General features: G+C 39.5%; 1 protein-coding gene across 4 annotated transcripts; it reads left to right on the plus strand.

Annotated features, from left to right (window-relative positions):
* Positions 1-18247: 18247 nt before the first annotated feature.
* On the plus strand, positions 18248-23986 carry LOC131222856 (protein NDL1-like). 4 transcript variants are annotated; one of them, XM_058218076.1, is made up of 11 exons: positions 18248-18402; positions 21476-21575; positions 21774-21904; positions 22026-22114; positions 22241-22301; positions 22395-22481; positions 22573-22650; positions 22742-22798; positions 22936-22991; positions 23085-23220; positions 23315-23986. In XM_058218076.1, exons 1-11 carry the CDS (start codon positions 18343-18345, stop codon positions 23534-23536), a joined length of 1077 nt encoding a protein of 358 aa, XP_058074059.1. In that variant the 5' UTR covers positions 18248-18342; the 3' UTR covers positions 23537-23986. The 4 variants fall into 4 exon arrangements, with proteins under 4 accessions (XP_058074059.1, XP_058074060.1, XP_058074061.1 ...); XM_058218077.1 differs by having other exon boundaries at positions 21774-21892; XM_058218078.1 differs by having other exon boundaries at positions 21803-21900.
* The last annotated feature ends 2940 nt before the right edge of the window (positions 23987-26926 follow it).

A 26926-nucleotide genomic window follows, 5' to 3' on the forward strand; every position in this document is an offset into this window, starting at 1 on the left:
GCCCACGAGACCCGGCCCATTTGATTCGGCCTATCTGATTAAGATTCCACCATGATGTATGTGATGATGTTTTTGGCGGTCATGCCTTGGGAGCAATGATGGTTTGATGTCCACATTAATGGGCAATGATGGTTAGATGTCCTCATTGTGACCTTCCCTTAGGCCTTGTTAGGCCCATTATCTACGTGAGTTAACCCAAATAAGTGGGCCCCATTCGCCGTTTGTGACTATCAATTCTAATTTTTTATTTCGATTATCGATTTTGATTATCGATACCGATTCTCGATTCCGATTGTCGATTCTGATTTTCGATTTCGATTTCAATTATGAGCATATAACAACATAGCATCATGATACAGGTTCATATGCATCATCTGCATGCTTGTGATGAGATGAGTGATTGATCATCGCACATGCCATTAGCCAGATTGTTATGGACTCCCTGGTAAGGGAAGTTGTCCGCACGATCGCGCGGTACGCACATGTTTGTTGTATGATTGGATTGCGTGATTCATGCATCTTGCATTGCGTGACATGGTTACTGTATGCCCTAGCGACATCAGGGCCGTAGTCGCTACAGACGTATCGTGGTTGACAGGATTGGATACCGAAAATTTTATTCTACATGGGGTGCTATAGATATCCCTGGGTGAAAGTTCCTAAACCCTTATGGCACCAGGATGTTGCTCCAACGTCTAGATCGAGTGGGTGCATGAGCGCCGAGTGCTGACTACCAGAAAGTCGCACTTTCTACTATGTCGTGGTCGGTTGGAAGGGGGTGCAGCCTTACCCGCCCGAAAAGAGGGGGCAAAGTTAGGCTGAGTTTGACTAGCTCGAGGAATGGGTCCGTTATCGACAAGCCGAACTCGATATTGGCAGGCAGATAGTGAGGTCTCTTTCACTCACCTTATTGCGGGCGATGGGGCGACAATCTGGTTGGAGTGTACTAAACCTCGGTGATATTTTAGAGTTAAACTGTATTGATATGTGGACTCAGATGAGGATTTGTATGCTTGAGTTGCATCTTGCATCGCATGGCCTTGGTATGGCTGACATCATTCATGCCTTGCATCGCATAGCCTTGATACGGCTAATGGCATTCATGGGTTCATCAGCATTTTTTCACATTACTCTGATACTACATAACTGTATTACTACCTTGCGCACACACTTTCACCACCCTCTAAGCTTTCTATAAGCTTATGCATAACCGTTGCGTGCAGGTGACGTTGGACCGCAGCAGCGCTGAGGCAGGAGCGCATAACAGATCATTTTGGAGCTTCCTGTCCATTATCATTGTATTTCCTTTTATGCTCATTAACTTGTAAAGTTTTTTATCATAGTGAAAATGTGATGGAGTTTTTGGTTGTTGTTTGTGGGTTACACCTTTGGTTATGCTTATTACGAATCAAACTGATGTTGAAAATCTCCTCGTAGCATCCCAGGATCAGAACCTGGCGAATGAGCACTGGGAGATGAGAATGGGGTTCTACGAAGGCTGTCGGCGCCGAATTTAGCGATCGAAAATTTTGTGAGCCCAGTTTCCGAGTTTAGGGCGTGATAAACCTATTCTCAATTCCCTAAACCTATAGCTTATAACCTAAACCTAAACCTTAACCTAAACCTATAACCTATAACCTAAACCTAAACCTAAAACCTAAATGTATTCTCAAATCCCTAAATCTAAACCTACACCTAATCCTAATCTCAACTCTCTAACCTAAACCTAAACCTAAACTTGAAAACCCAAACCTAAACCCGATCCCGAACCCAAACCCGATTTCCTAAACCTAAACCTTAACCTATTCTCAATTCCCTAAACCTTAACCTATAACCTAACCTAAACCTAAACCTATAACCTACACTTATAACCTAAACCTAAGCCTAAAACCTAAATCTAAACCTAAAACCGAAATGTATTCTCAAATCTTTAAACCTAAACCTACACCTAATCCTAATCTCAACTCCCTAACCTAAACTTAAACCTAAACTTGAAAATCCAAACCTAAACTCGATCTCGAACCCGAACCCGATTTCTTAAACCTAAACCTTCACTTATTCTCAATTCCCTAAACCTATAACTTATAACCTAAACCTAAACCTAAACCTATACCCTATAACCTAAACCTAAACCTAAAACCTAATGTATTCTCAAATCCCTAAACCTAAACCTACACCTAATCCTAATCTCAACTCCCTAACCTACACCTAATCCTAATCTCAACTCCCTAACCTAAACCTAAACCTAAACTTGAAAACCCAAACCTAAACCCGATCCTGAACCCAAACCCAATTTTCTAAACCTAAACCTTAACCTATTCTCAATTCCCTAAACCTATAGCTTATAACCTAAACTGAAACCTAAACTTATACCTTAACCTAAACCTATAACCTATAACCTAAACCTAAACCTAAAACCTAAATGTATTTTCAAATCCCTAAACCTAAACCTACACCTAATCCTAATCTCAACTCCCTAAACTAAACCTAAACCTAAACTTGAAAACCCAAACTTAAACCCGATCCCGAACCCGAACCCGATTTTCTAAACCTAAACATTAACCTATTCTCAATTCCCTAAACCTATAGCTTATAACCTAAACATTAACCTAAACCTATAACCTATAACCTATAACCTAAACCTAAACTTAAAACCTAATGTATTCTAAATCCCTAAACCTTAACCTACACCTAATCCTAATCTCAACTCCCTAACCTAAACCTAAACCTAAACTTGAAAACCCAAACCTAAACCCGACTCCGAACCCGAACCCGATTTTCTAAACGTAAACCTTAACCTATTCTCAATTCCCTAAACCTATAGCTTATAACCTAAACCTAAACCTTAACCTAAACCTAAACCTAAACCTATAACCTATAACTTATAACTTAAACCTAAAACCTAAATGTATTTTCAAATCCTTAAACCTAAACCTACACCTAATCCTAATCTCAACTCCCTAGCCTAAACCTAAACTTAAACTTGAAAATCCAAACCTAAACCCGATCCCGAACCCGAACCCAATTTCCTAAACCTAAACATTAACCTATTCTCAATTCCCTAAACCTATAGCTTATAACCTAAACCTAAACCTTAAACTAAACCTAAACCTAAACCTATAACCTATAACCTAAATGTATTCTCAAATCCCTAAACCTAAACCTACACCTAATCCTAATCTCAACTCCCTAACCTAAACCTAAACCTAAACTTGAAAACCCAAACCTAAACCTTATCCTGAACCCGAACCCGATTTCCTAAACCTAAACCTTAACCTATTCTCAATTCCCTAAACCTTAACCTATAACCTAACCTAAACCTAAACCTATAACCTGCACTTATAACCTAAACCTAAGCCTAAAACCTAAACCGAAATGTATTCTCAAATCCTTAAACCTAAACCTACACCTAATCTTATTCTCAACTCCCTAACATAAATTTGAAAACCCAAACCTAAACCCAATCTCGAACCCGAACCCGGTTTCCTAAACTTAAACCTTAACCTATTCTCAATTCCCTAAACCTATAGTTTATAACCTAAACCTATACCTATACCTATACCCTATAACCTAAACCTAAACCTAAAACCTAATGTATTCTCAAATCCCTAAACCTAAACCGACACCTAATCCTAATCTCAACTCCCTAACCTAAACCTAAACCTAAACTTGAAAACCCAAACCTAAACCCAAACCCGATTTCCTAAACCTAAACCTTAACCTATTCTCAATTCCCCAAACCTATAGCTTATAACCTAAACCTAAACTTAAACTTAAACCCAAAACCTATAACCTATAACCTAAATCTAAACCTAAAGCCTAAATATATTCTCAAATCCCTAAACTTAAACCTACACCTAATCCTAATCTCAACTCCCTAACTTAAACTTAAACCTAAACTTGAAAACCCAAACCTAAACCCGATCCCGAACCCAATTTCCTAAACTTAAACATTAACCTATTCTCAATTCCCTAAACCTATAGCTTATAACCTAAACCTAAACCTATAACCTGTAACCGAAACCTAAACCTAAACTTAAACCTAAAACCTAAATGTATTCTCAAATCCCTAAACCTAAACCTACACCTAATCATAATCTTAACTCCCTAACTTAAACCTAAACCTAAACTTGAAAACCCAAACCTAAACCCGATCTTGAACCCGAACCCGATTTCCTAAACCTAAACCTTAACCTATTCTCAATTCTCTAAACCTTAACCTATAACCTAACCTAAACCTATAATCTAAACCTAAGCCTAAAACCTAAACCTAAACCTAAAACCGAAATATATTCTCAAATCCTTAAACCTAAACCTACACATAATCTTAATCTCAACTCCCTAACCTAAACTTAAACCTAAACTTGAAAACCCAAAGCTAAACCCGGACCCGATTTCCTAAACCTAAACCTTAACCTTAACCTATTCTCAATTCCCTAAAACTATAACCTACTATAACCTATAACTAAAACCTAAACCTTAACTTAAACCTATAACTTTAACCTAAACCTATAACTTTAACCTAAACCTTAACCTAAACCTAAACCAAAACCTATAACCTAAGTCTTAACCTATAACCTGTAACCTAAACTTATAACCTATAACCTAAAACTTAAACCTAAACCTAAAACCTAAATGTATTCTCAAATCCCTAACCTAGACCTACATCTAATCCTAATCTCAACTCTCTAACCTAAACTTAAACCTAAACTTGAAAACCCAAACCTAAACCCGATCCCGAACCCGAACCCGATTGCTATAATAATGTAGCCCAATCACATAGCAAGAAACAAGAATGTATCCCTTTTAACACATGCTCCTTTTTACAAAGCTTTAATTTTTGTTGTTGTTTCTATTAACTTGAATTGTAGCCCAATCACATGGCAACAAACAAGAATGTATTCCTTTTAACACATGCCCCCTTCTACAAAGCTTTAATATTTGTTGTTGTTTCTATTAACTTGAATTGAAGCACTTTTTTGCATTATTTGTTTGCATTAATTTTATTTTAATGATCAGTTTTATTTTTAAAAAGTGCCCACTTTTTTGGAAGAAGTTTATGCAATTCTTCATGATTCTGAATTATAATGTTTTGTTAATTTAATATTTTTTTTTAAGATGAAAGACACAAAAAGAAAATTGTTGCTGATTTTTTTCCTTTTTTTAAATTTATTTATGATGTTAAACTTATATGTATTTATGCGTGGATGAATGTAATGTGGATAAGATTGTTTGTGTTTGGATGGATGTAGTTTATATTTGGATGAATGTAGTTTATGTTGGATTTACGTAGTTTAGGTTTCGATGGATGTGAATGTGAATATGATGAAATATATTATATAACAGGTGTATATCAGGAAGAATACGATGAAATATATTGTAACAGGTGTATATTGACCATCTCAAATTTGAAAATGTGCTTTGAAGGCTCATAAGGGATAGTCCATGACAGTCCTTTTTAAGGATGGTCCATGTCCGTCCTTTGAAGGCTCATAAGAGACGGTCCATGGTCATCCTTTGAAGGCTCATCAGAGACGGTCCATGACAGTCCTTTTTAAGGACGGTCCATGGCCGTCCTTTGAAAGCTCATCAGAGACGGTCTATAACAGTTCTTTTTAAGGACGGTCGATGACCGTCCTTTGAAGGCTCATAAGAGATGGTCCATAACTGTCTTTTTTTCGTCAATAAGAATGACGGTTTTTGACCGTCCTTTAAGTAATATGATACGTCAAAATTTGACGGCCCATGCGACGGTCCATGACCGTCCTTTTTAGTCATTTGATACGATTTTGGACCATCCTTTTTTCACTATTTTGGCGTAGTGGATACACCAGCCAATCCACTTCCACACATCAAGCATGGCTACTAGAACTCGATTGCATAGAATAGGACGCAGAACTGAAGTGGGTGCTGTGTTTATGGCAAAGTTTTGTGGCCCGACCATAATGTACCTATTACATCCTGTTCATCATTTCAGGACGAGCTGAAAAAAGCAGATACAAACTTCAAGTGGACCACACCACATATAGTAGTGGGGATGAAAGAATGACGCCGTGTTGAAACTTTCCTACGGCCCACCATGATGATTATTTACCATCCACCCTGTCCATGAGGTCACAGAGACTCAGATGACGGGAAAACATAAATATCAGCTTATCCAAAACTTCTGTACCCAGCTTGATCCAAAACTTCGGTACCCCAATAAATTTTTAATGGGAAGCATTCAATCCTCACTGATTTCCCTGATATGGTCTATTAACCATTGAATGTGTTTTAATTTTAGACTCATACCTAAAATAATTTGAAAAAACAGATGGACGGTGTGTGTGTGTGTATCATGATGGGCCCACTTTGCCACGTCAACACAGTACCAGTGGACACGGTTTGGTTAGTGAGGCTGCCACTGGCGAGGTGGCTAGTGGTTGGTGTTATGTGGACCCCACCATGATGGATGTGTTTTATCCACCCAAGCTTGATCCAAAACTTTTGTGGCCCAAGAAGTTTTTAATGGTGGGCGTTCAATCAACACTGTGCAGTCTACTTAAGATTTGGATCAACCTCATTTTTTGGTTCATAACATAAAATGATCTGGAAGATTAGGTGGACGGCATGGATGAAACACACATTGTGGGGGGCAGCCCACAGAGCACCGCCCACTAGACATTGGCTAGTGGCGGGGTGAGTAGCCAATCGGTTTCCAGTGCCAATCTTGTTCTGTGCTGTAAACTACGCAATCCGAGTCCGTAGCCACTAATCGTGACTTTTTTCACGATGCTGTCCTCGCATGAGATGGACTGACGGGCATTGTGGCACAGCCTAAAATCGATACATGTGTAAAATCTAAGACGTTCATCAAGTATGGTACCGCGCAGGCATCCCACGGCTAAAAAACCAGGCTGGTCAACTCATCATGAAGACGCATGCATGTATTGAACACGAACCGTCTATCATATTTTTTCCAGCCATACATTTCTTCTCGTGCAGTTGAAGACTGCCAGATGAGCGGACCAATCTTATTTTTGGATCATATAAGTGATAGTAATGTACCTGATGAACGGTCAGATCTCCCGCATGTGTGCCACATTGGCACATGCGTTACAGAAAGCACTCTCCGCATAACTGTATCCGGAGCATTTAATGATGTCTAGTCGTATATGTAGGGCCAGTTCATGCACGGGAGATCTTCCGATGAATATACTCCTCGTGAGTTGGCAGACATCTAACATGCCACAGCCGTCGGCAGAAGGGAAGTATTATGAGCAATGGAGGAGTTGGGTGGGCCCCATATTTAAAATGGATGTAGAGATATGAGTTTGCCACGATTTACTAAAATAGTGATAACTCATCTCAAATGCACGTGACATAAATCCACGCCGATCATGTCCGTCCAGATTTCAGCTTCACTGTATATGGAGCATGGACCAAAAAAAGCCACATTGAACGGTCATAGATGTCAAATTGGTCGAACCAACTAGATGGTTAGAGGTAAATGGTCAGTGGTCCAAAATCAAAGGGCAAGACTGGATGGTTAAGATAGTCCAATCCCTGTGAATTTTAGTCAGCACTCCGGCTACAAAGGACCCACGGTTGGGACGGCCTGGATTGACACGCATGCATGCCATGGTAAGGTGGATGCGTTTGCCACTATTTAACAAGACGACATAACACCGGAAATTGACAAAAAGGGCGATGCCGTTGTTTACTAATTCACCGTTGAACCGTGAATTGCCTAAAGGCGAATAATCACATGCGTTAGAAGGAGTATTAATTACCACAGGCTCAAGCTGCGTGGGCCCACCTGTGATGTGCGTGTAGAATTCCAACCGTGCATCTGCTGAGCCTCTTCATTTTCACCGTACATACTAACGATCATCCATTTCAAAAACTCAGGTGGAACACATCTAAGAAAGCAACATCCAATACGGCCTAAACCTAGCTATTCATCTTTTGTGGCCCATTTGATTTTTTTTTTTTTTAAATTTTACTCACACGCACGAATTTCACCACACAATGGTACTCGAATTCATGACATCTTGTTGAAACTCCTGTTAGTCTACCATGGTAAAAACCTTAAAATTTGAATGGCTTGATTTTAGGTGTCTCTTCTCATCTTGGTGGGGCGCACCCGATGACCGGACTGAAAGACATATAATCAACATTGGATCCCACGCTCCATCAGGAGTTGGGGTGGGTGTGGCCCTCCGTATTGTTCCCATTGATGTGGCTGACTTCAGTTATGGATCAATCTGGGGATATGTACCTAACATTTGAGGGCACGTCTAGTGAACGGATTGGATGGAACTCACACGTCACGGTGGGCCCTAAAATGCTCGAACGTATGTAATTACCACACGCTCGATTATCATTCCCCATTTATGCGGTAGAGGTAGGTTCTACCTATACGATTGCGTACCGAATAACTCAGTACGCTTTTATCGTACTGAGTAAAGTCTCTTGGGCCCACCGTGAATGTATGTTGTTTATCCAAGCTGTCCATCCATATTTCCAGCTCATTTTAGTGATGAGATTGAGTCTAAAATTGAAGCATATTTAAATCTCAAATAGACCGCACCACAAACAGTCAGAATAATGATTTCCACCGTTGAAACCTTCCTGGGGCCCACAATGATGTTTATTTTTCATCCAACCTGTTCATGAGATCACACAGATATGGATGAAGGGAAAAAAAAAATATCAGTTTGATCAAAAACTTCTGTAGCCCCCAAGAAATTTTTAACAGTAGATGCTCAATTCACACTCTTTCCTTTGCTTTGGTTCAAATTACCTTTAGATATGATTCATTTTTTGAATTCAATCATAAAATCATCTTATAAAATGGATGGACGGAGTGGATAAGATACATAAATGAATATGGACTCCACATAGTTTACTCAGTATGCAATGCGCTTCCGGTTTCTACGTCGAGTAGGTACCGTCGTTGTGTGAGAACCGTCTAATCATCGGCCGACATTGTCCTTTGTGGTACACGTGGATGATCCTGTGCCTCTACTCCGTGTACGGGCATTCCTCCTTATCGGATCCAATGGATGTACGAAACTGAGGTTGGCTAATCCGGACGCGGATTTCCTCGGAAAGGCTATGCAATGTGGGTCCACCGTGATGTTTACGAGAAATCCAAACCGTTCATCCATTTTCAAGCTCATTTTAGGACATGAGCCTGTAAATGATGAGGATCCAAAACTCAAGTAGGCCATACGAGATAAACAGTGGGGAAAGAAATTCCTACGGTTGAAACCTTCCTAGGGTCCACTTGATTTTATATGCCATCTAAACCGTTTATAAGACCATTTTCACTTAGGGCCCGTTTGGCCGGGCCGATTAGAAGGGATTGGAAGTTAAATCTTGTATAAATGTTTCAACAGTGGTCACTAAATCCCCACTGTTCCTCTAGTGTGACCCATTTGAGTTATGGATTCATCTTATTTTTTGTCACATATCCGATCTTGAAAAATGGATGGACGGGTTGCATTTCTCATAAACATCATTGTGGGCCCCACCCAGAATCCTTTTAGGGAACTTTATGCAAAAGGCTTTGGCGGGTAATCCGCTGGCTAATCTTAAATGCATGTGAATAAAGCAGGGACGCTAATTGCGTCCTACCCCTGCCCATCTCTAGCCCCAACGAGCAGTCATGTGGGCGGCGGCCCATTGTGATTAGGGGTGTACATCAAGTCAAACTGAGTCAAGCTGGCCTTGGCTCGACTCGACTCGGCCACTAGTTGACCTCAGCTCAAACTCAACTCGGCTCACGAGCCTGACTGGCTAGCTCAACTTGGTTCGGTTAGCAGTTCAGACCAATTCGAGTCGAGTTCGAGCCAAGATCAAGCTGAGTTTGCCCTTACAGCATTTCCACAAACACCTGGACTGCACCTTCAAAATCCCACTATATGGGAAATAGCAGCAATGGTTTTCAAAGTATTTTATCAAACACCTTCTAAGCAACATAAAAAGCAAGAAAAAATGGTATTCATTTCATGTACATATCTTCATTGCCACCGACCACACTTGGTTGAGTAATTTCATCAAACACTTGGTGAGCAACATCAATATCAAAGTAACCGAGTCACCAAACTAGTTCGATTTAAGTTCGATTCGAGCTAGATTCGATCCGAGTTGAGTCGAGCTGGGGCCAACTCGAACTCATTTTCGAGCTCAAAAAATCAGCTCGACTTGGCTTGAACTCGGCTTCGAACTGAGTCGAATCAAGCTTTTTCGAGTTGAGTTGAGTGAGCTAACCGAGCTAGCTCGGTTCATGTACACCCCTAATTGTGATGTACCGTTTTCTAACATTGTCTACTCTTCTCTGATTATTTTAAGATACGTGCACAAAAATGAGTCAGATCTAAGGCTCAAGTTGCATTAAATGTGAGAGTCATATGTGGTGTGGTTCACTTGAGCGTTGGATATGTCTCACTCTTGAGTATATACCTTAAAATGATTCGAGGAGGAATAGACGGCCTGGATAAACTAGTACATAACAGTGGGCCCGCCCACAAAATTGCCTGTTCTTGGCTAGAGATGGATGGGGGTATGATGCAATCCACGGAATCGTAATGGCGAGTGTACCACACACCAACTAGCTAGTGTATTGGCGTCTGCAAGTTTTGTGGGTCCCATCATGAGGTATGCGCTATATCCAAATTGTCCATCCATTTTACAAGCTCGTCTTACGGCTAGAGACTAAAAATAAAACAGATCTAAAGATCAAGTCGACCACACTGAAAAAAATAGTGGGGGATTGAATGTCTGCCATTGAAACCCTTTTGGGGTTCACAGAAGTTTTGGATCAATATGAAATTTGTTTTTTCTTTTCATCCAGGTCTTTGTGACGTTATGAATAGATTAGATGGAAAATAAAAGTTATGGTGGGCCCTTCAAAATTTTAAATGGTGAAAATCATTATCTCGACTGCTATTTTTGATGTGGTCTAGTTGATCTTTGGATATGATTCATTTTTTAGATAGTACTCTAAAATGATCTTGAAAAGTGGATGAACGGTGTGGATATAATAAATACATCATTGTGGGGGCCATGTAACTTTGATCTCCTTTGAACTGTTCATACAACTCGGAGCTCGAGGAGTGTAAGGGCTCGTCTTCGCACGATATGTACCTACACCAGCTATATAGTTGGTGTGAGTTCCGTGGGTCCCATCATGAGGTATGTGTTATATCCAAATCGTCCATCCATTTTACGAGGTCGTTGTAAGGCTTGATCTGAAAAATAAAATAGATTTATAGATTAAGTGGACCACACTTTAAAAGGTAGTAGGGATTGAATGTCTATCATTAAAACTTTTTGGGGATTACATAAGTTTTGGAACAATATATTTTGCCTTATTTTATTTAAATGTGTATCTTTGCTCATTTGAGAAGTATTTTGAACTTAAAGTATTGGTGAAATAATAAGTCTTAAGTACGTAGACTCGCGTCTATTATCGCAAAGTAAAAAAAATGAAAAAAAAAAAACCCATTTCGAAGGATTAGTGTCATTTAATTTCACTAATTTTCTAAACAAAGCATAATTTAGGTGGTCGATAGAGCTTTGAATCTTTGATCTAAGTCTCCAATCTGTCAATCCAAAAAAAGGAGACATCAACAATTGAATTAACCTTCTAAGCAAACTAGACACTACCATGCCCACGCACCCTACTCACACACATATATGCAAAATCTATACCCTCAGTTACACGAGTGATCTAATTTGATTGAATTGAATGCAACAATATCATTAGAAGACATTGATATTTAATGGATAAAATCACTATTTATATCATATTTCCATACTCTAAGTTGTATTCCAGCAAGCCTCGTTGGAAATTAGTAAATGTAGGATAGAAGGTAACAGGGAATACCACTTACATGTAAGTTATCGAAACACGTAGTTTCCAAATTTGCAGCATGTCTTTGTTGAATCTAAACCGTCCATCTGTGGGTCCCTATCGTACGTTTGCTATATGCCAAAAATTACACATTTCGAATGATCCTAGCCATTGATTATCACACGGAAGGTTAGAAAATCCAAATCATCCACACTCAACGGGAAAAAATAAAAATATAAATCCGCCAATCAAAACGACCATTCCAAATGTCCCAACTATGGTGTGGTGCTTATGGCACGTACCTGTAGAATGTGCATGGAGGTTAATGATACGCCCCACTGTTGATGTACTATGACGCAAAGTCTCCTTTGGTCTTTGACCTTTTTAGTTAAACATTGGTTAGGATGGCGAGTTTGCTAATTCCACACGTGTGAGGATGCATGCATGTCCATCCACACTAGATCGCACGCTTTAATATGAAATGCGAATATTGTATATGGGCTTTCCATCATTTCTTAAATAATGCTTATATCTTCTGCCTAAAATGTCAGACAGATTCAATCCTTAGGTGGGCCCATAGTATACAAATTAAATTGACAGTTAAGCCTTTCTTGCTAGCGATTCATTTGTTCTGTTATGCAGTGTACCGCTTGAGTTGCCAAATGGCGTATTTTAGGCCAAACAATCTAAAAACTGCAGCCCACCTGACACAAAGCTCAAATCTCACCCACGTTTAACGGATGTGTAGGGTTATGGCATCAAAGATGCTTTATGGGCATTTTACATCCACCATGGATACCATGAGATAAACGAGATGGATAGCTGATCCATAAATCCCAATTTTAAGTCCTTGAGCGAAGAAAGTGAGAAAAAGGAAAGCGGAAATAGTGATCGGACGGCTATGATTATCCACTTAGCTAGGGCATTTTCATAATTTCTACCTAGCTCCCCTCGCTACGTGGTACGGTCATTTACGTATCTTTGATGTGGTAACCCATCATATCTTTGAGTCCCGAGCAAAACAAAGTAGGGTTGTGAGTGGGTACCCCCGACCAGATTTTAACATATTCTAGTCCTATTTATTAGACCCCTTAGAAAATCGGGTCTATCCAGGTGCACCTTTTAGATCCGATTGAAAACTAAGTTTCCTCGGGCTTGAGTCATGAGCTTGGTTAAAGTCGAGTGCAGTCACAGTCTAGTTTTTATATATACATATATGTGTGTGTGACATTTTTTTCTAGTTTGGATGTTTTTATCACGTGTGGTGTGTTTGAGAGTGCCAGACACAATTTTGCGACTCGATTCTAACCGAACAGCTTGACCCCAAGCACTAATATATGCAGATACGATGATTGTGACCATATATGATCGAGATCTGTGTATATCGGCCCCCTATTCAACTACTTGTAAATTGTCTAATAGAGTGATTAGGTGATATTTAGAAGGTGCAATTCTTCCTTCAAAAATGAGTTTCACTTTGCCTTTCTTATGAAAGAACTTTTCTGATATTTGGTTGCTATCAAATGAAAAGAAAATACTCACAGTTGGTTGAAGTGCAACTGTAAGAAGCCTTCCTGAATGAAGATCTGCTTGTATTGAGATAAAAGTCCAGAGCATGAGCGTAAAATGAGATTACAACTAATCGATTACAACTACTCTCCAGAAAAAGGTAAGCTATGATAAAGAAAGATAATAATTGAAAGATAATTTGATTGGTTTATTTCATTGGTATGAGACGACTTACTCTATTGATTTCCCTTTCTATTTATAAGCTTTTTAGTTATGTAGATAATCTGTGTTTGTTTCTGTTCTTTACTTTAACAGTTACGGTAGTTGAATCATTGCAACGCCAATCTTCCAGATTCTTCTAAATGTTCTTATTCTCTCGACCGCCTTCAGTCCTCAAAATTCTTGGTCGTACCCTATCATCAAATGACATGTACTATCCAGCTCAACACCAATTGTGCCTTCATAAAAAGGGCTTCAAGTATCTCCGAAAATCTTTTTACATATTATTCCTTTTTCGTGCAACAACATATGTCATTCCCTCATTGGTTCAACTAGGAATGGCCATAAATATAGCACAATATATATATATATATATATATATATATATATATGAAAATGATACTATAAACCTCACGGGAACTTCCCATGAGGCCGAGCCATGTAGGGCCCACCATGATGTGCGTTGGACATCAACACCATGCATTTGATGGATCCCCTTTAGGTTATGGGATATCCTAAAAATAAGTCATATATGGAACCCAAGTGGGCCAAACCATCTAAAACCATGCGAAGACATGCCTAAAATATAAAAAAGCACTTGGTGGGGCCCACCTGAATTTTGAATGTGTATGAAACTTGGTCTAGCCCCTCATTCAAGTGGGACACACACAGTGGATGGGCTGATTTTATTAACCACATCTCAGTGAGCATAATAAACGATCATGAAAGTTTTAATGGATGATAACCTCTCTCAATTGTTGTATGTGGTGTGGCCTACTAAGTCATGGATTTGACCTGATTTTTAAGCCCATGGGCCACCATGGAATGATGTGTCTAACTTTGATGTTTGACACATAACGGTGGTGCCCACATAGCTCGACCTCATGGGAAGTTCCCATGAGGTGGACCTTATAATACCATTTCCCATATATAGCCTGCACACCTTTACACACATGTGTATGTGTGTGTATATGTTTAGACACGTTTACAAATGTGTCATGGGCTGAAAATCCGAATGGTCCATGTGATGTGGCACCCCATGAAACACGCAAGGACTAATTTTCACCCTATCCAAAACTCTGGTGGGCTATAGCAAAGAGAGATGCAAATCAAGGATATTGTTTTCTTTTATCATGACTTACAAAAGTTTCAGGTCAAAGTAAAAGTTGAGCCTTGGGAGTTTTATGGAATGTTGTATCACATGGACCGTTCGAATGTTGAACTTACATCACATGTGATGAGTTCTCAAAAAGCTTTCATGAGAACATAACAACTGATGCGCGGCAGAACATTGGGATATATATATATATATATATATATATATATATATATATATATATATATATATATATATATATATATATATATATATATATATATATAAATGGGAAGCTCATGAGAACCTCCTATAAGGTCGAGTTGTGTGGGCCCACCATGATGGGTGTCAAGCATCTACCCCATCAGTTAGATGCATCATTCCATGGTGGGCCTAGGGCTTAAAAATCAAGTCAATCTGTGACTTTTGTGGGCCACACCACATACAAAAGTAGAGAGGGGTTACCCTCCATTAAAACATTCATAATCATTTGTTGGGCCCACCCATATGTGGTTCACAAATCCAGCCCATCCATTATGTGTGTCCCACTTGGATGAGGGGTCAGACCAAGTTTTAGATGCATCTAAATTTCAGGTGGGCCCCACCAAGTACTTTTATATGTTTTAGGCATGTCTTCACATGATTTTAGATGGTATGACCCACCTGAGTTCCGTATACGGCTGATTTTTGGGATATCCTATAATTTAAAGGGGATTCATCAAATGCACGGTGTTGATGTTCAATGGTGGGGCCCACACCGCTTGACCTTAAGGGATGTTCCCATGAGCTCGACTGCATAGAACCTTTTCATATATATATATATATATATATATATATAGTAATGGTCTTCTGCGAACCATCCCGCAGGCTACCTTGGTGCGGTCCAATTCCCACAGTAAAGAGGAAATCGGATTACCTATTGAGCAAACTCTGTTAGGCCCACTGTGAATGGATGTGGTCTATCCATGCCGTTCATCTGTTTTTCAAGCGCATTTTAATGGTTGAGACCAAAAATGAATCATTTCTAATGCTCAAGTAGACCCCACCATAGGAAACAGTGGGGAGAGTGACACCACCGTTGAAAACACTGGGAAGATTGATGCCCACCGTTGAAACCTTTCTAAGGCCCACCATGATGTATTTTTGAAATTCAACCTGTTCAAAAGTTAACAAACACATTAAAGAAGGGAAAATACAAATATAAGCTTGATCGAAAACTTTTGTCACCTTTAGAAGTTTTTAACGGTGGCGTCACTCTCCCCACTGTTTTCTGTGGTGGGGTCCACTAGAGCTTTGGATGTGACTCATTCTTTGGATATTACCCTAAAATGATATCTCCAGATGGATGGACGACGTGGATAGAAAACATATATCATGGTGGGGCCACAAAATTTGGTGATGTCACTTCACAACCTTTAAATAGCCAATCCACGCCCAGGTCTCTTGCGAGGAAGCGGATTGTGTACTGAGTAAACTCTGTGGGCCCGCCATGATTTATATATTCCATCCACTCCTTACCTACATTTTAACATATAATGTTAAGGCTTAAACCCAAAAATGAAGTATATCCAAAGCTCAAGTGGGCCACACCACAAGAAATCGTGTGAATATGTCAACCGTTGAAAATTTTCTTGGGGTCCACAAGTTTTGGATCAATCTGATATTTGTTTTTTCCTTTCATCCATGTCTGTGTGTTCTTATGAGTAGGTCGGATGACAAATAAACATCATTGTAGACCCCATAAAGGTTTCAACGGTGGAAATTATTATAGCCAATGTTTCCTGTTTTATGGTCCACTTGAGCATTGGAAATGATTCAACTTTGGTCTCAATCATTAAAATGCGCTTGAAAAATGGATGGACGGCATGGATAGACCACATCCATTCACAATAGCCCAACAAAGTTTACTCAGTACGCAATCCAATTTCCTTTTTGCGGTGGGAATTGGACTGCACCAAGGTAGCCTGTGGGATGGTTCGCAGGAGACCATTACTCTCTCTCTCTCTCTCTCTCTCTCTCTCTCTCTCTCTCTCTCTATATATATATATATATATATATATATATATATATATATATATATTACGTCATCCATTCATTTTGAGATCATTTCATGGTATAAGCCCAAAATTGAATAAAATCCAAATCTCATGTAAACCCTGTAGTTTAAAATAGTGCTGATTGAAAGCCCCATCATTAAAACTTTATAAGGCCCATTGTAATGTTTTCGTAATATCTACTTACCATCTAACCTGTAGATAAAGTTATATAAACCTAAATGAAGGGGAAAAATAAAGTATCATCTTGATCCATAACTTATGTGGTCCATAATAAGTTTTTAATAGTCAATCTAGTATGGTCCACCTAATGATAAACACCTCCGCCTCAGTTTTTCTAAAATGATCTTAGAAAAAACCATATATAGAGTAAATATAGAATGCATGCATTAATGTGGGCCCTACAACAAGGGCCGCACTGTCTTGAGTGAGGCCGTGGCCGCACCTAATCCACTCCGCCAATCACATGTAAGAAAGCCCATTTACATACCATGCACATCCAAAAATGGCACACGCATGCAATCTAATTTATCCATTGGATGGGCATAAACCTGTAATTGCTCTTATTTCTCCTAATTTAGAACCTAGATTGCCTGAGTGCTGGATCAGGGTTGGGTCGTGAAGAACTAGACTGGGTTGGAAAGGATCCATGCCCAGCGAAACCCAAAATGGATTAGCCCGTCGAGTTTGGGCATTAGGATCCGACCTGAATCTGATTGGTTGACAGCCCCGAAATAAGTGTGGAAAAGGTAAATAATATGGATGATAAAACGGATGGGATTTTCCAAAGGTTTAGGGGCATTTTCATCATTTCATCAGAGCTCCCTTGGGACTCCGATTAGGTAGTGACCCTTCCAGTACCGATCTTGATGTTGGTCGGTACTGGTAAAAGTTCTGCAGCCCATCATGATGCATTTGTTTTATCCCCTCTGTTTATTTATTTTTTTCAAATCATTTTACGATAAAAATACAAAAATAAGTTATATTCAAATCCCAAGTTGACCACACCATAAGAAACGGTGAGGATTGAATTTATACGGATTACAAATTTTTATGCGCCAAACAAGTTTTGGATCAATATGAATTTTAAAATTTCCTTCATCCATGGCTTACTTAACTTTATGAGCAGTTTGGATGGCAATTAAACATCGCATTGGCCCTTTCAAGATTTCATCAGTGGTGGCACTATCCTCCTGCTTCCTACGGTGTGGTACGCTTGATATATGGATCAGTCTCATTTTTGGTTTCATATCATAAAAATATGAATAAACATGAATGGACGGAGTAGATAAAACAAATACATTATTTTGGGGTCCACAGGGCTTTTCCAGTACGGAGCTTGGTACTGGAGGGGTCACTACTGAGTCCGAGTCCACTCTCTTCACTAACAAAACGTGACAGGGTCATTTTCGTAATTACACTTTGAAGCTGTCGGTCCCTAACAGCCGTTAGAGAATGCGTCGGTGGTGTGAGACGGTCGTTAACTCCCGTTAGACTCGCGCGAGAATCGCTTGGTATTAAAGCCAAGGAAGAGACGGGATTTTCTCGAAGCCAAAGGCAGAGAGGAGAAAGAGAGACAGCGAGAGAGGGAGAGCGAGCAGAGAGAGAGAGCGACCGCGGCCATGGGTGATTCGAGCGGTTCCGTTTCTGTCGACATGGAGCCGATCTCACTCGGTGGAAAGGTTAAATTCTTTGAAGAATCTCTCAGATCTCTCCCTTTTTTTAATGCGATTTATCTGATTTTTGGCCTTTTTCATGAATTTGAGGGTTTGATTCGATAACGGAACAGATCTTCTGTGTTTCTGATTTGTCGATTGGTTTTCTTGATTTTTTTTTTTTTTTCTGTTTTGTGTGGATTTGGGGTTTGTTGTTGGATCTCTAGCCGGTTCCGAGGTTGTGAATCTCCAAATTGCAGTTCAGGGCCTTTTTTATGATTTTTTCCCCTTGATTTTAGAGTTTTTTGTGCGGAGATGCGGTGATTCTCCTTTTGTTTTCCCTTTTTCGGTATTTTGGAGGTTTTGATTCAAGGACAGAATGGATCTTTTTTTTATTTTAAAGATTTGAAATTTGTTTGGAGTTTGATTTTCCCTGTCTCCTGAGATGGAATTTGGTGGTTTTTGTTGGATTTGGCCAATCTTCGTGGTTGAAATCGTACTTTTAGGGTTTGTTATTACGATTTTTAAGTTGCATTTTGGTTTTTGAGGCGGTGTGGTTATTTCTGTATTAAGTTCGTTTGTGGTTTTAATTCTGACGGCTTAATTCGATAATAGCGTTGATCTATTTTTCTATTTTTCTTTTTTCTTTTTTCTGGCCCTTGATTTCCTGAAATCATCTGTTTGCATTGCAGGGGTTTCTTTCTTTCTTTCTTTCTTTCTTTTTTCCCCTGTCTTTCTTTCCCTTTTTTTTTTTTTTTTTTTGTTTAGGTTCTTTGCTGTCTTGTTGAGAATATCATCATGGTTTTTGAATACCTGAATAGGTAGTCTTTAAATCCGAGATATGTTCACCTTCATTTCAGTGGTTGATGGAATAACCATCCATTGAATTGCAAGGCAAATGTATCCCCTGTATGCAAACACCAAATCTGCCCAAAAGGTTGGCTCCACCTGGAAGATCATTGGCCGCAAAAATGGGCTAATCCGTTCTGAGTGGGCCACGCTAGAAAACTCTAGGAAACAATGGATGGCAAATGGATCGATTTATACATGTGGCCCACCTGATAAATGCATTGATCTTAACGGTGAACCGTCTCTCTCTTGGGTATCATATACACTTGATACGTTGGTTGTGCAACTCAACAGATGGTTATTTTGCTGTCCATTTGGGTGGATGTAAATATTCCTGATTTAAGTGTCGTTGCGTCATTTTCTCTTTTCTGCGGACAAGGTTTTCTAATAAAGATGCAGTTTTACTAACCTCAGACCCTTGTTATGGATTTTGAAGCATTTATTCGATAATGCGGAATGCTTGAATTCAAAATTATCATGTGTTTATTGTAGTAATTGTCTAGTTTATGTTAATAGCTTGTTTCTAGGTCTTAGATGAGGTATTTATTTTTCTTTGTCGCTTTCACATGGATTGCGATGGATGGTGTATTGTATTCATGACCCAATGGTAGCCATATTCTCAATCGTATCTGTTGTTAGCTTTCTTGCTTCGAATTTTCTTGGTAGTTTTCTTATTGCAGGTGGTTATTCTTTGCTAATTAATGTAATTACCCATCACAAATATTTTATTTATGATGAAGATTTCCCTCCTTAAAAAAAAGAAGAAAAGAAATCCCCATGCTCAAAATTGTACTTCTGTTGCGTTTTTCTTTTTCATTATCTTTCTCTATCACAGTGGCTATCATATGCTAGCATGGGGTATTCTTCTTCCTTGAATTGAGCAGATGATCTTTTGAATTCCTGAGTTTTATGTTCTAGATAATCTTCTGTTTCCTATTGAATTTTTATTTTGTTGGAATTCAGTCTGCTTTGTCCATTTGGGCTGCGTGCTGTTGTCTTATGTTTAGTCTCTCAGCTTTTGAATATTAGATTTAGTGGACTTTTGTTTGTTGTGTTGTGAACTGTAATTTGTTTCATATGTAAATACAGCCCACGTATTGTCTTATTCTTCCTCCTTGTTGGTAAAAACAGTAACTTTGTTACCTTTTAGATAGCTGATGCAAGTGCAAAGGGTTGGTCTCCTAATGAAGAATACTATGAATTTGGCTCATTAGATTATTATATTCTGAGAACAGATTGCCTACATACAACAACCTGCAATACTGTGCAACGTTTCCTGCAAACATGCCACTTGTGTAGGACATCAGTACTGTGAAAACAATAGGCGCTGCTAACAAAATTGGGCTGATCTACTCAATTGGTGGGAAACACCTATAGGTTGAGTGAAGATTGTCGGTTGTCATTGATTCCAATGGTATGGCCCACCTGATTAGTAGAATAGTCTGATTTTTGTTCCAGGTAATATTCATGGCATGGCCAACGTCTGATGTCCTGCACAAGTGGCATATTAGCAGGAAAGATGGTACGGTACAACAAGTTGTGGTAACTTGCCTTTATGTGATCACTTCTTGTATGTTCCTTCTATCCCCCCTCCTCTTTTTTTTTTCTTTTTTTTTTTGAATATTAGCCAATATGAGCAAGAATGTAGGTTCTTTGGAAAAAATAACTGCACATGAGCAGCTTTACAAAAGAATACAATGTACTGAACTGGGAGAATCTTTAAGATTCCTTCATGAGACTGAGCTCACAGTTGCATAATGACTGACTTACTTTCCAACTCAACTGGGCTATGCATCATTTGACAGAGGTGCTTGGTTTATGGAATATATATATTTTTTTTAAAAAAAAAAAATTGAATTTTTAAATTTTTTTTAAGGTAACACTACCAGGGATTGAACGCTGGATCACTCACACAGACTACACTGTCTCTACCACCTCATCTAACGAGTGTGGTTTATGGATTTTAATGGACTGGGATTGGAAATGTCATTGTGATATAACTTTTGTTCTCTCTCTCTCTCTCTCTCTCTCTCTCTCTCTCTCTCTCTCTCTCTCTCTCTCTCTAATTATAATGCCAAATATTTTAATGTGGATGGAACATCTGCTTACTGTGAGATTTGTCTCATCTCTGACATTTCTAAAAAAAAAAGAGGGGGGAGGGTGGACTAATCGGTGATATGGTTTCAGTTGGATTCTTCGCTTCTCCTTTGTTGCTGTCTCATGTTTTAGACTTCTTGTTATCTGCCCACAGGAACATATTATTCAGACTGGCCGTGGTCCTGTATCTGTTGCTGTATTTGGAGACCAAGACAAGCCAGCACTTGTTACTTATCCTGATTTAGGCTTAAATCGTAAGTGCCATGCTTTTTGGTAGAATCAGTCCTCTCACTTGTCATAGTTATGCTCTTTTCTATTCTTTCCTGAGCATTTCTGTTCTTAAGATAACGTGGCAGTATCATAATAAATATTTCAATGGTTTTTCTTGCATTACATAAACGTGTACTTCACTTTTCTCCTTCAACAACACTTGTTCTATGACAAATTTCTAGATCCTAACTCACCAATTGGTCATGACCAGATATGTCATGTTTCCAAGGATTGTTCTTCTGCCCAGAAGCTTCCTCACTGCTGCTTCATAACTTCTGCATTTACCATATCAGTCCTCCAGGTCATGCGGTCGGTAATTTGATAAGCTTGAAGATGTTTACTTCTCTCCGTCCTTTGAATATATGACTGTGCAATCTGTTGGCGAACAATATATTCAGATTGTTTTGTTTGGCATTTCCCTCGAGTTCTTGCAGTTAGGAGCTGCGGCAATTTCTCCCAAAATTCCTGTGCCTTCTGCTGATGACTTAGCAGATCAAGTTGCAAATGTTCTCGACTACTTTGGGTAATTTACAGTAATACTTTACATTTCGCATGTTGTTTATTTCGGTGTATAAGAGTAGCATTTGCAACTCCATACTTTGCCATCTTGATGGCATTGTTTCTCATGGTTAGGGTGTTTCTTTTTTAGGCTTGATGTAGTGATGTGCTTGGGGGTAACAGGTGGTGCCTACATCCTCACTCTTTTTGCGGTAGGTTTCTCTCGAACACATCATTTCTGATTTCTTGACGTCCTGTTCATCTATGGTTTTGTTCAATTTGTTTCTCCCATCATGCTTTTACAGATGAAATATCGACAGCGGGTCCTTGGTTTGATGCTCGTTTCCCCTCTATGCAAGGCACCATCTTGGACAGAATGGTTGTATAACAAGGTCCCTTGTCTGAACCCGTGTTACATTCTCTTTGCAGGCCTAAGGATATTTGATTCTTATAATAAATAAGGCCCGTATCAATAATCTGCAGGTGTTGTCGAACTTCTTGTACTTCTATGGAATGTGTGGTGTAGTGAAGGAGTGCTTGCTTCAACGGTACTTCAGCAATGTATGATACTGGTTTGTTGTAATTCATCTTGTTTTGATGTTCTCTCCTGGAATAAACTGGGATTGATTCACATCTGGCCATTTGTTGGCAGGAAGTACGGGGCAGCGAATATGTTCCTGAGTCGGATATTGTACAAGCATGCAGACATGTTAGTGCTCATTCCTCTCCACAGTAGTTTTTGCTGCATGGCGGGAATTTCAGAAGAAAATGAGTCCTTGTTGGTTCCTAACTTTGTATTTTGATTGTATGCCTGATGGTTCCTAACTTTGTATATGCCTGATGCAGTTGCTTGAACAGAGGCAGAGTTCAAATGTATTGCGGTTTCTTCAAGCATTGAGTGGGTAAACCCTCATGAACTTGGCCGTCATTTTCCCCACACTGGTCTTGGCAGCTCTGTGTCATTCTTACAAACTGACGATGTGTTGAAATTGCAGGAGACGCGACATTAGTGAAGGATTGAAGAAACTACAGTGTCGGACTCTAATATTTGTTGGCGAGAACTCTCCATTCCATGCCGAGGCCCTCCACATGACCTCAAAATTGGATAGAAGATACAGTGCTCTGGTCGAGGTATAATACTATCCATATACAGTGTTAGTATGTGCAAGTGTGACATGCGTGTGCATGTGGGGGGGCTTATTTACTGGCGTTCTTTGCTTGTCAGGTTCAAGCATGCGGATCGATGGTGACGGAGGAGCAGCCCCATGCAATGCTGATACCAATGGAGTACTTTCTAATGGGGTATGGGCTTTACCGGCCATGCCAGCTGAGCGGCAGCCCACGGAGCCCGCTGAGCCCATCATGCATCTCGCCGGAGCTGCTCTCACCAGAAAGCATGGGCTTGAAGCTAAAGCCCATAAAGACGCGTGTTTCGCTGCAAGTTTAATGTGAGGACATGTAGGTAGGATGAGATGAGAGAGGGAGAGTTGGGATGGTGGTAGAGAGTCGATGTTGTAATAATATTGGAGTTCCATTTAAATTTTTTTTTTTTTTTTGTTCTTCTTCTTCTTCTTCTTCCTCCACCATTTTCATGATATCATTTGATGTGGGGGGTGGGGGGTTTGGTGGGGAGGTGTAGATAGTGTGGTAGGTGACAGAAAGGGGAAAGAGCAGATATGATGGTGAGAATGAGTGAGGGAGGGGGGGAGGGAGGGAGATTCTATTCCATTCATTTGTAGTCGCAGTCATAAGGTGTCTGTCTTGTCTTGTCTTGGTCTTGTAAATCCTCATTATTTATGATTACTGATAATAATAATAAGAAAGATTCGAGGATGAGAAGGTGGGCCTCAATCATGATGGGGTTGGCCTTCTTTTCTTCCTCTTTTTTTTTCCCCCTCTTCTTCGCTGTTGTTGAAAGAGCTGTGCTGTTATTCTCCTCTCTCTCTTGTCCATCGTATTTCTTTATCATTTTATATACGTGTAATGGTGATGATGGTTTCTTAATCTTCTTATTGGGGTGTGTGTGGATGATTGCTTGCTTTGTGTGAAAAAAGGAAAGAAGGGCGTTGTTTCTTTAATGTCATTCCCATAAAATAGAGGATGTATGCTTTAGTGTCTACTCTTAATATACATTTTCTGAAGGGATTAAAATGTTGAGTGTAACGCTGTATTGCTGAGCGAAGAGCGTTTAGATGAGATGTATGAATCGTGCCAAAGTCAAATGCTATTTTGCGCACCTCCTACCATAAACGCATGGGAAGTGGTAGGCCATCCCATTACCGGGAAAACAGGGGGATTGGAGTACGGCAACAATCAGCGGCTAGCCAAGGAACGAATGGACGGACCCGCCCATCCACACATGCCATACTCAGAAAGCAAAGGGATTGGACTGGTCTGCTCAGTCTGTCTACGAGCCTGGCTTGGCTTGGTCCGTCCATTTAAGATTTCACTGGCATTTTTTGGAAGCTAAAAGGAAAGGCCCAGATCTTGCAGAAAAGTGTGTGGCTGGCTATGACTATTATGGTCCGTGCTTGGGGTGTTCATTTGGTTCATCATGGGCTACTTTTCAGGCAGCTGAACAGAACTCAGCACAGCCGAGCCTGGCCCATTGACTTGGATGTTCCTTTTACAAGAGAGAGACAAAATGTCATGAAAAGAATAGTTAAAATATGTCTTTCTTTGACTGAGAAAGCCACCTTACTGGATAGTAACATCCAAACTCCCCCTATATCCTTATTTATTTTTTATTTTTATTTTTTTATTTTAAAAAAAGCCTTTTCTTCTGCGCAATGTCTTATACAATCTCCTGGTGATGACCATTCAAGAAAAATACATGTCCTTTCTTTTACTGCGTATGGTCTGGATTGCCAACTCGTCCGAGTCAACTCGGACTCATTTGGGACTCTTGTACTCTATATTTTTTTACCAATTCTAAAAATAGCCAATTAAAAATGACACGTGTCGGACTCATTTAAGACCAATGGTTCAGTGATCCAGACGGCTAATATTATACGCTCGCTATGGTGGCCCTCACCACAAGATATCTCTCTATCAATGGGATGAAAAAACCATTTCTATCCCAAGATGGGAAAAGGGGAACTAACAATTGATATAATACTATATTACTATATTATTCCAATGCCTGTACTTCAACACAATACAAGTGTACGTATAAAAAGCCAACAGTGACCCGTAACCTCAAATATACACATATATTAAACTTTCAACACACTGTAGAATGCCCATGGACTTAAACTTGTAATTATTTAGTTTTATTTCTTTTTTCTCCTTATACTTGGGTTGGGGTTGCTTCTTCTTCTTCTCCTTCTTCTTCTACTTCTTTTTAAATAATAAAATAAAATAAAATAAATCTACAATCAATCTTCTAGTTTGGACCTTCATTTTTTTTCTTCTGAATTTATATTTCCAATTTTGCCCTTGAAATTATTGGATATTTTAAGAATAACTGCTTGTAAAAATGTGTCGGTAGGTTAAGTTAGCGTACAACCAGTTCACAAAGAATAAAAAGAGCCAAATATTGTATAGATAAGATCTTCAAACCTGGGGATTTTCCATGCATGGAAAACTCCTGGCTGAGGGCTACCATATCTAGATTTGGATCCCTAAACCATGGGATTGGCACACTTGTTCAGAGTGAAAGCTGGAGTGAACTATCCAAAATCTCCGCTGGAGCATTATTAAATGTTACATCTCACACGCAACTATTCGAAAAAAAATGTCCAACTGGCCGCATGTGGGGTCCATGGTGGTTTACACATGTCATCCAATGACACGGATTGCGTGGTGTGCAGCACACCCAACTCCATGGTGTGTTGACGTCACCAAGTTGGGTGGATCCCACCATGATGTATTGTTATATCCACACCATCCATTCATTTTACGAGATCATTTTATACCATCCATTCATTTTACGAGATCATTTTAGGTCACACCATGGAAAGAATTGAGGATTGAAAGTCTACCATTGAAAACTTCTCGGGGCCACAAAAGTTTTGGCTCAATCTAATTTTATTAGTTATTTATTTATTTTTTAAAATCCAAACCGGAGTAACCCCATGAACAAGTTGGATGACAAATAAATATCATGATAGGCCTTAGGAAGGTTTCAAATGTGGGAATCACCATCCCTACTACTTTTTATGGTGTGGTCTTGTGGCTGACTTGAGCTTTGGATCTGGCTAAATATTAGGGTCATGGCCTAAAATGATCTGGCCAAATAGATAAACAATGTGGATATAAATACATCATGGGGGGATAGAACTTAGTGATGTCACACACCACAGAGGTCAATGGTGTGTGTCACACCACTCAATCTGCTCCTGGTATGGAATTGCATTTGATCCCGTGTGAATTCCACTCAATGTTTGGGAAGACCGGAAAAGCTTGGAATTAGATTAGAAGGAATTGCATTGGGTCTTGTGCGAATTCCACTCAATGTTAGCAAGTTGTGTAGGTTCCACTATGATGTGTGGGCTATATCCACACCGTCCACCTATTTTTCGAGATCATTTTAGAGCATGGGCCAAAAAATCAGGTAGATCTAAAGCTCAAGTGGACCCCATCATAGAAAGCAGTGGGGATAGAATACCTACTATTGAAAACTTCTTTGGGGCTACATAAGTTTTGGATTTGCCTCATTTTTAGGTCCATTCCATAAAATGAGGTTATAAAACAGATGAATAGTTTGAATATAACACGTGTTATTCTCAATAATTTCAAATGATTGTGGGTATATCCATTCAATGTACCACCGTATTACAAACATAGTATGAAATTAAGCTTATCCAATAGTAGCAGGGGATAATCCTCGCCACAT

This window comes from Magnolia sinica, chromosome 13 (genome assembly GCF_029962835.1).
Source record: "Magnolia sinica isolate HGM2019 chromosome 13, MsV1, whole genome shotgun sequence".
In the NCBI taxonomy this organism is placed as follows: domain Eukaryota; kingdom Viridiplantae; phylum Streptophyta; class Magnoliopsida; order Magnoliales; family Magnoliaceae; genus Magnolia; species Magnolia sinica.

Bases quoted from the DNA above. Each gene is read 5' to 3' on its own strand.
- LOC131222856 (XM_058218076.1), top strand. From the start codon at position 18,343: ATGGGTGATTCGAGCGGTTCCGTTTCTGTCGACATGGAGCCGATCTCA. The intron at 22,302-22,394 runs GTAGGTTTCTCT...ATGCTTTTACAG, and splicing joins ACATCCTCACTCTTTTTGCG to ATGAAATATCGACAGCGGGT. The intron at 22,651-22,741 runs GTATGATACTGG...ATTTGTTGGCAG, and splicing joins TTCAACGGTACTTCAGCAAT to GAAGTACGGGGCAGCGAATA.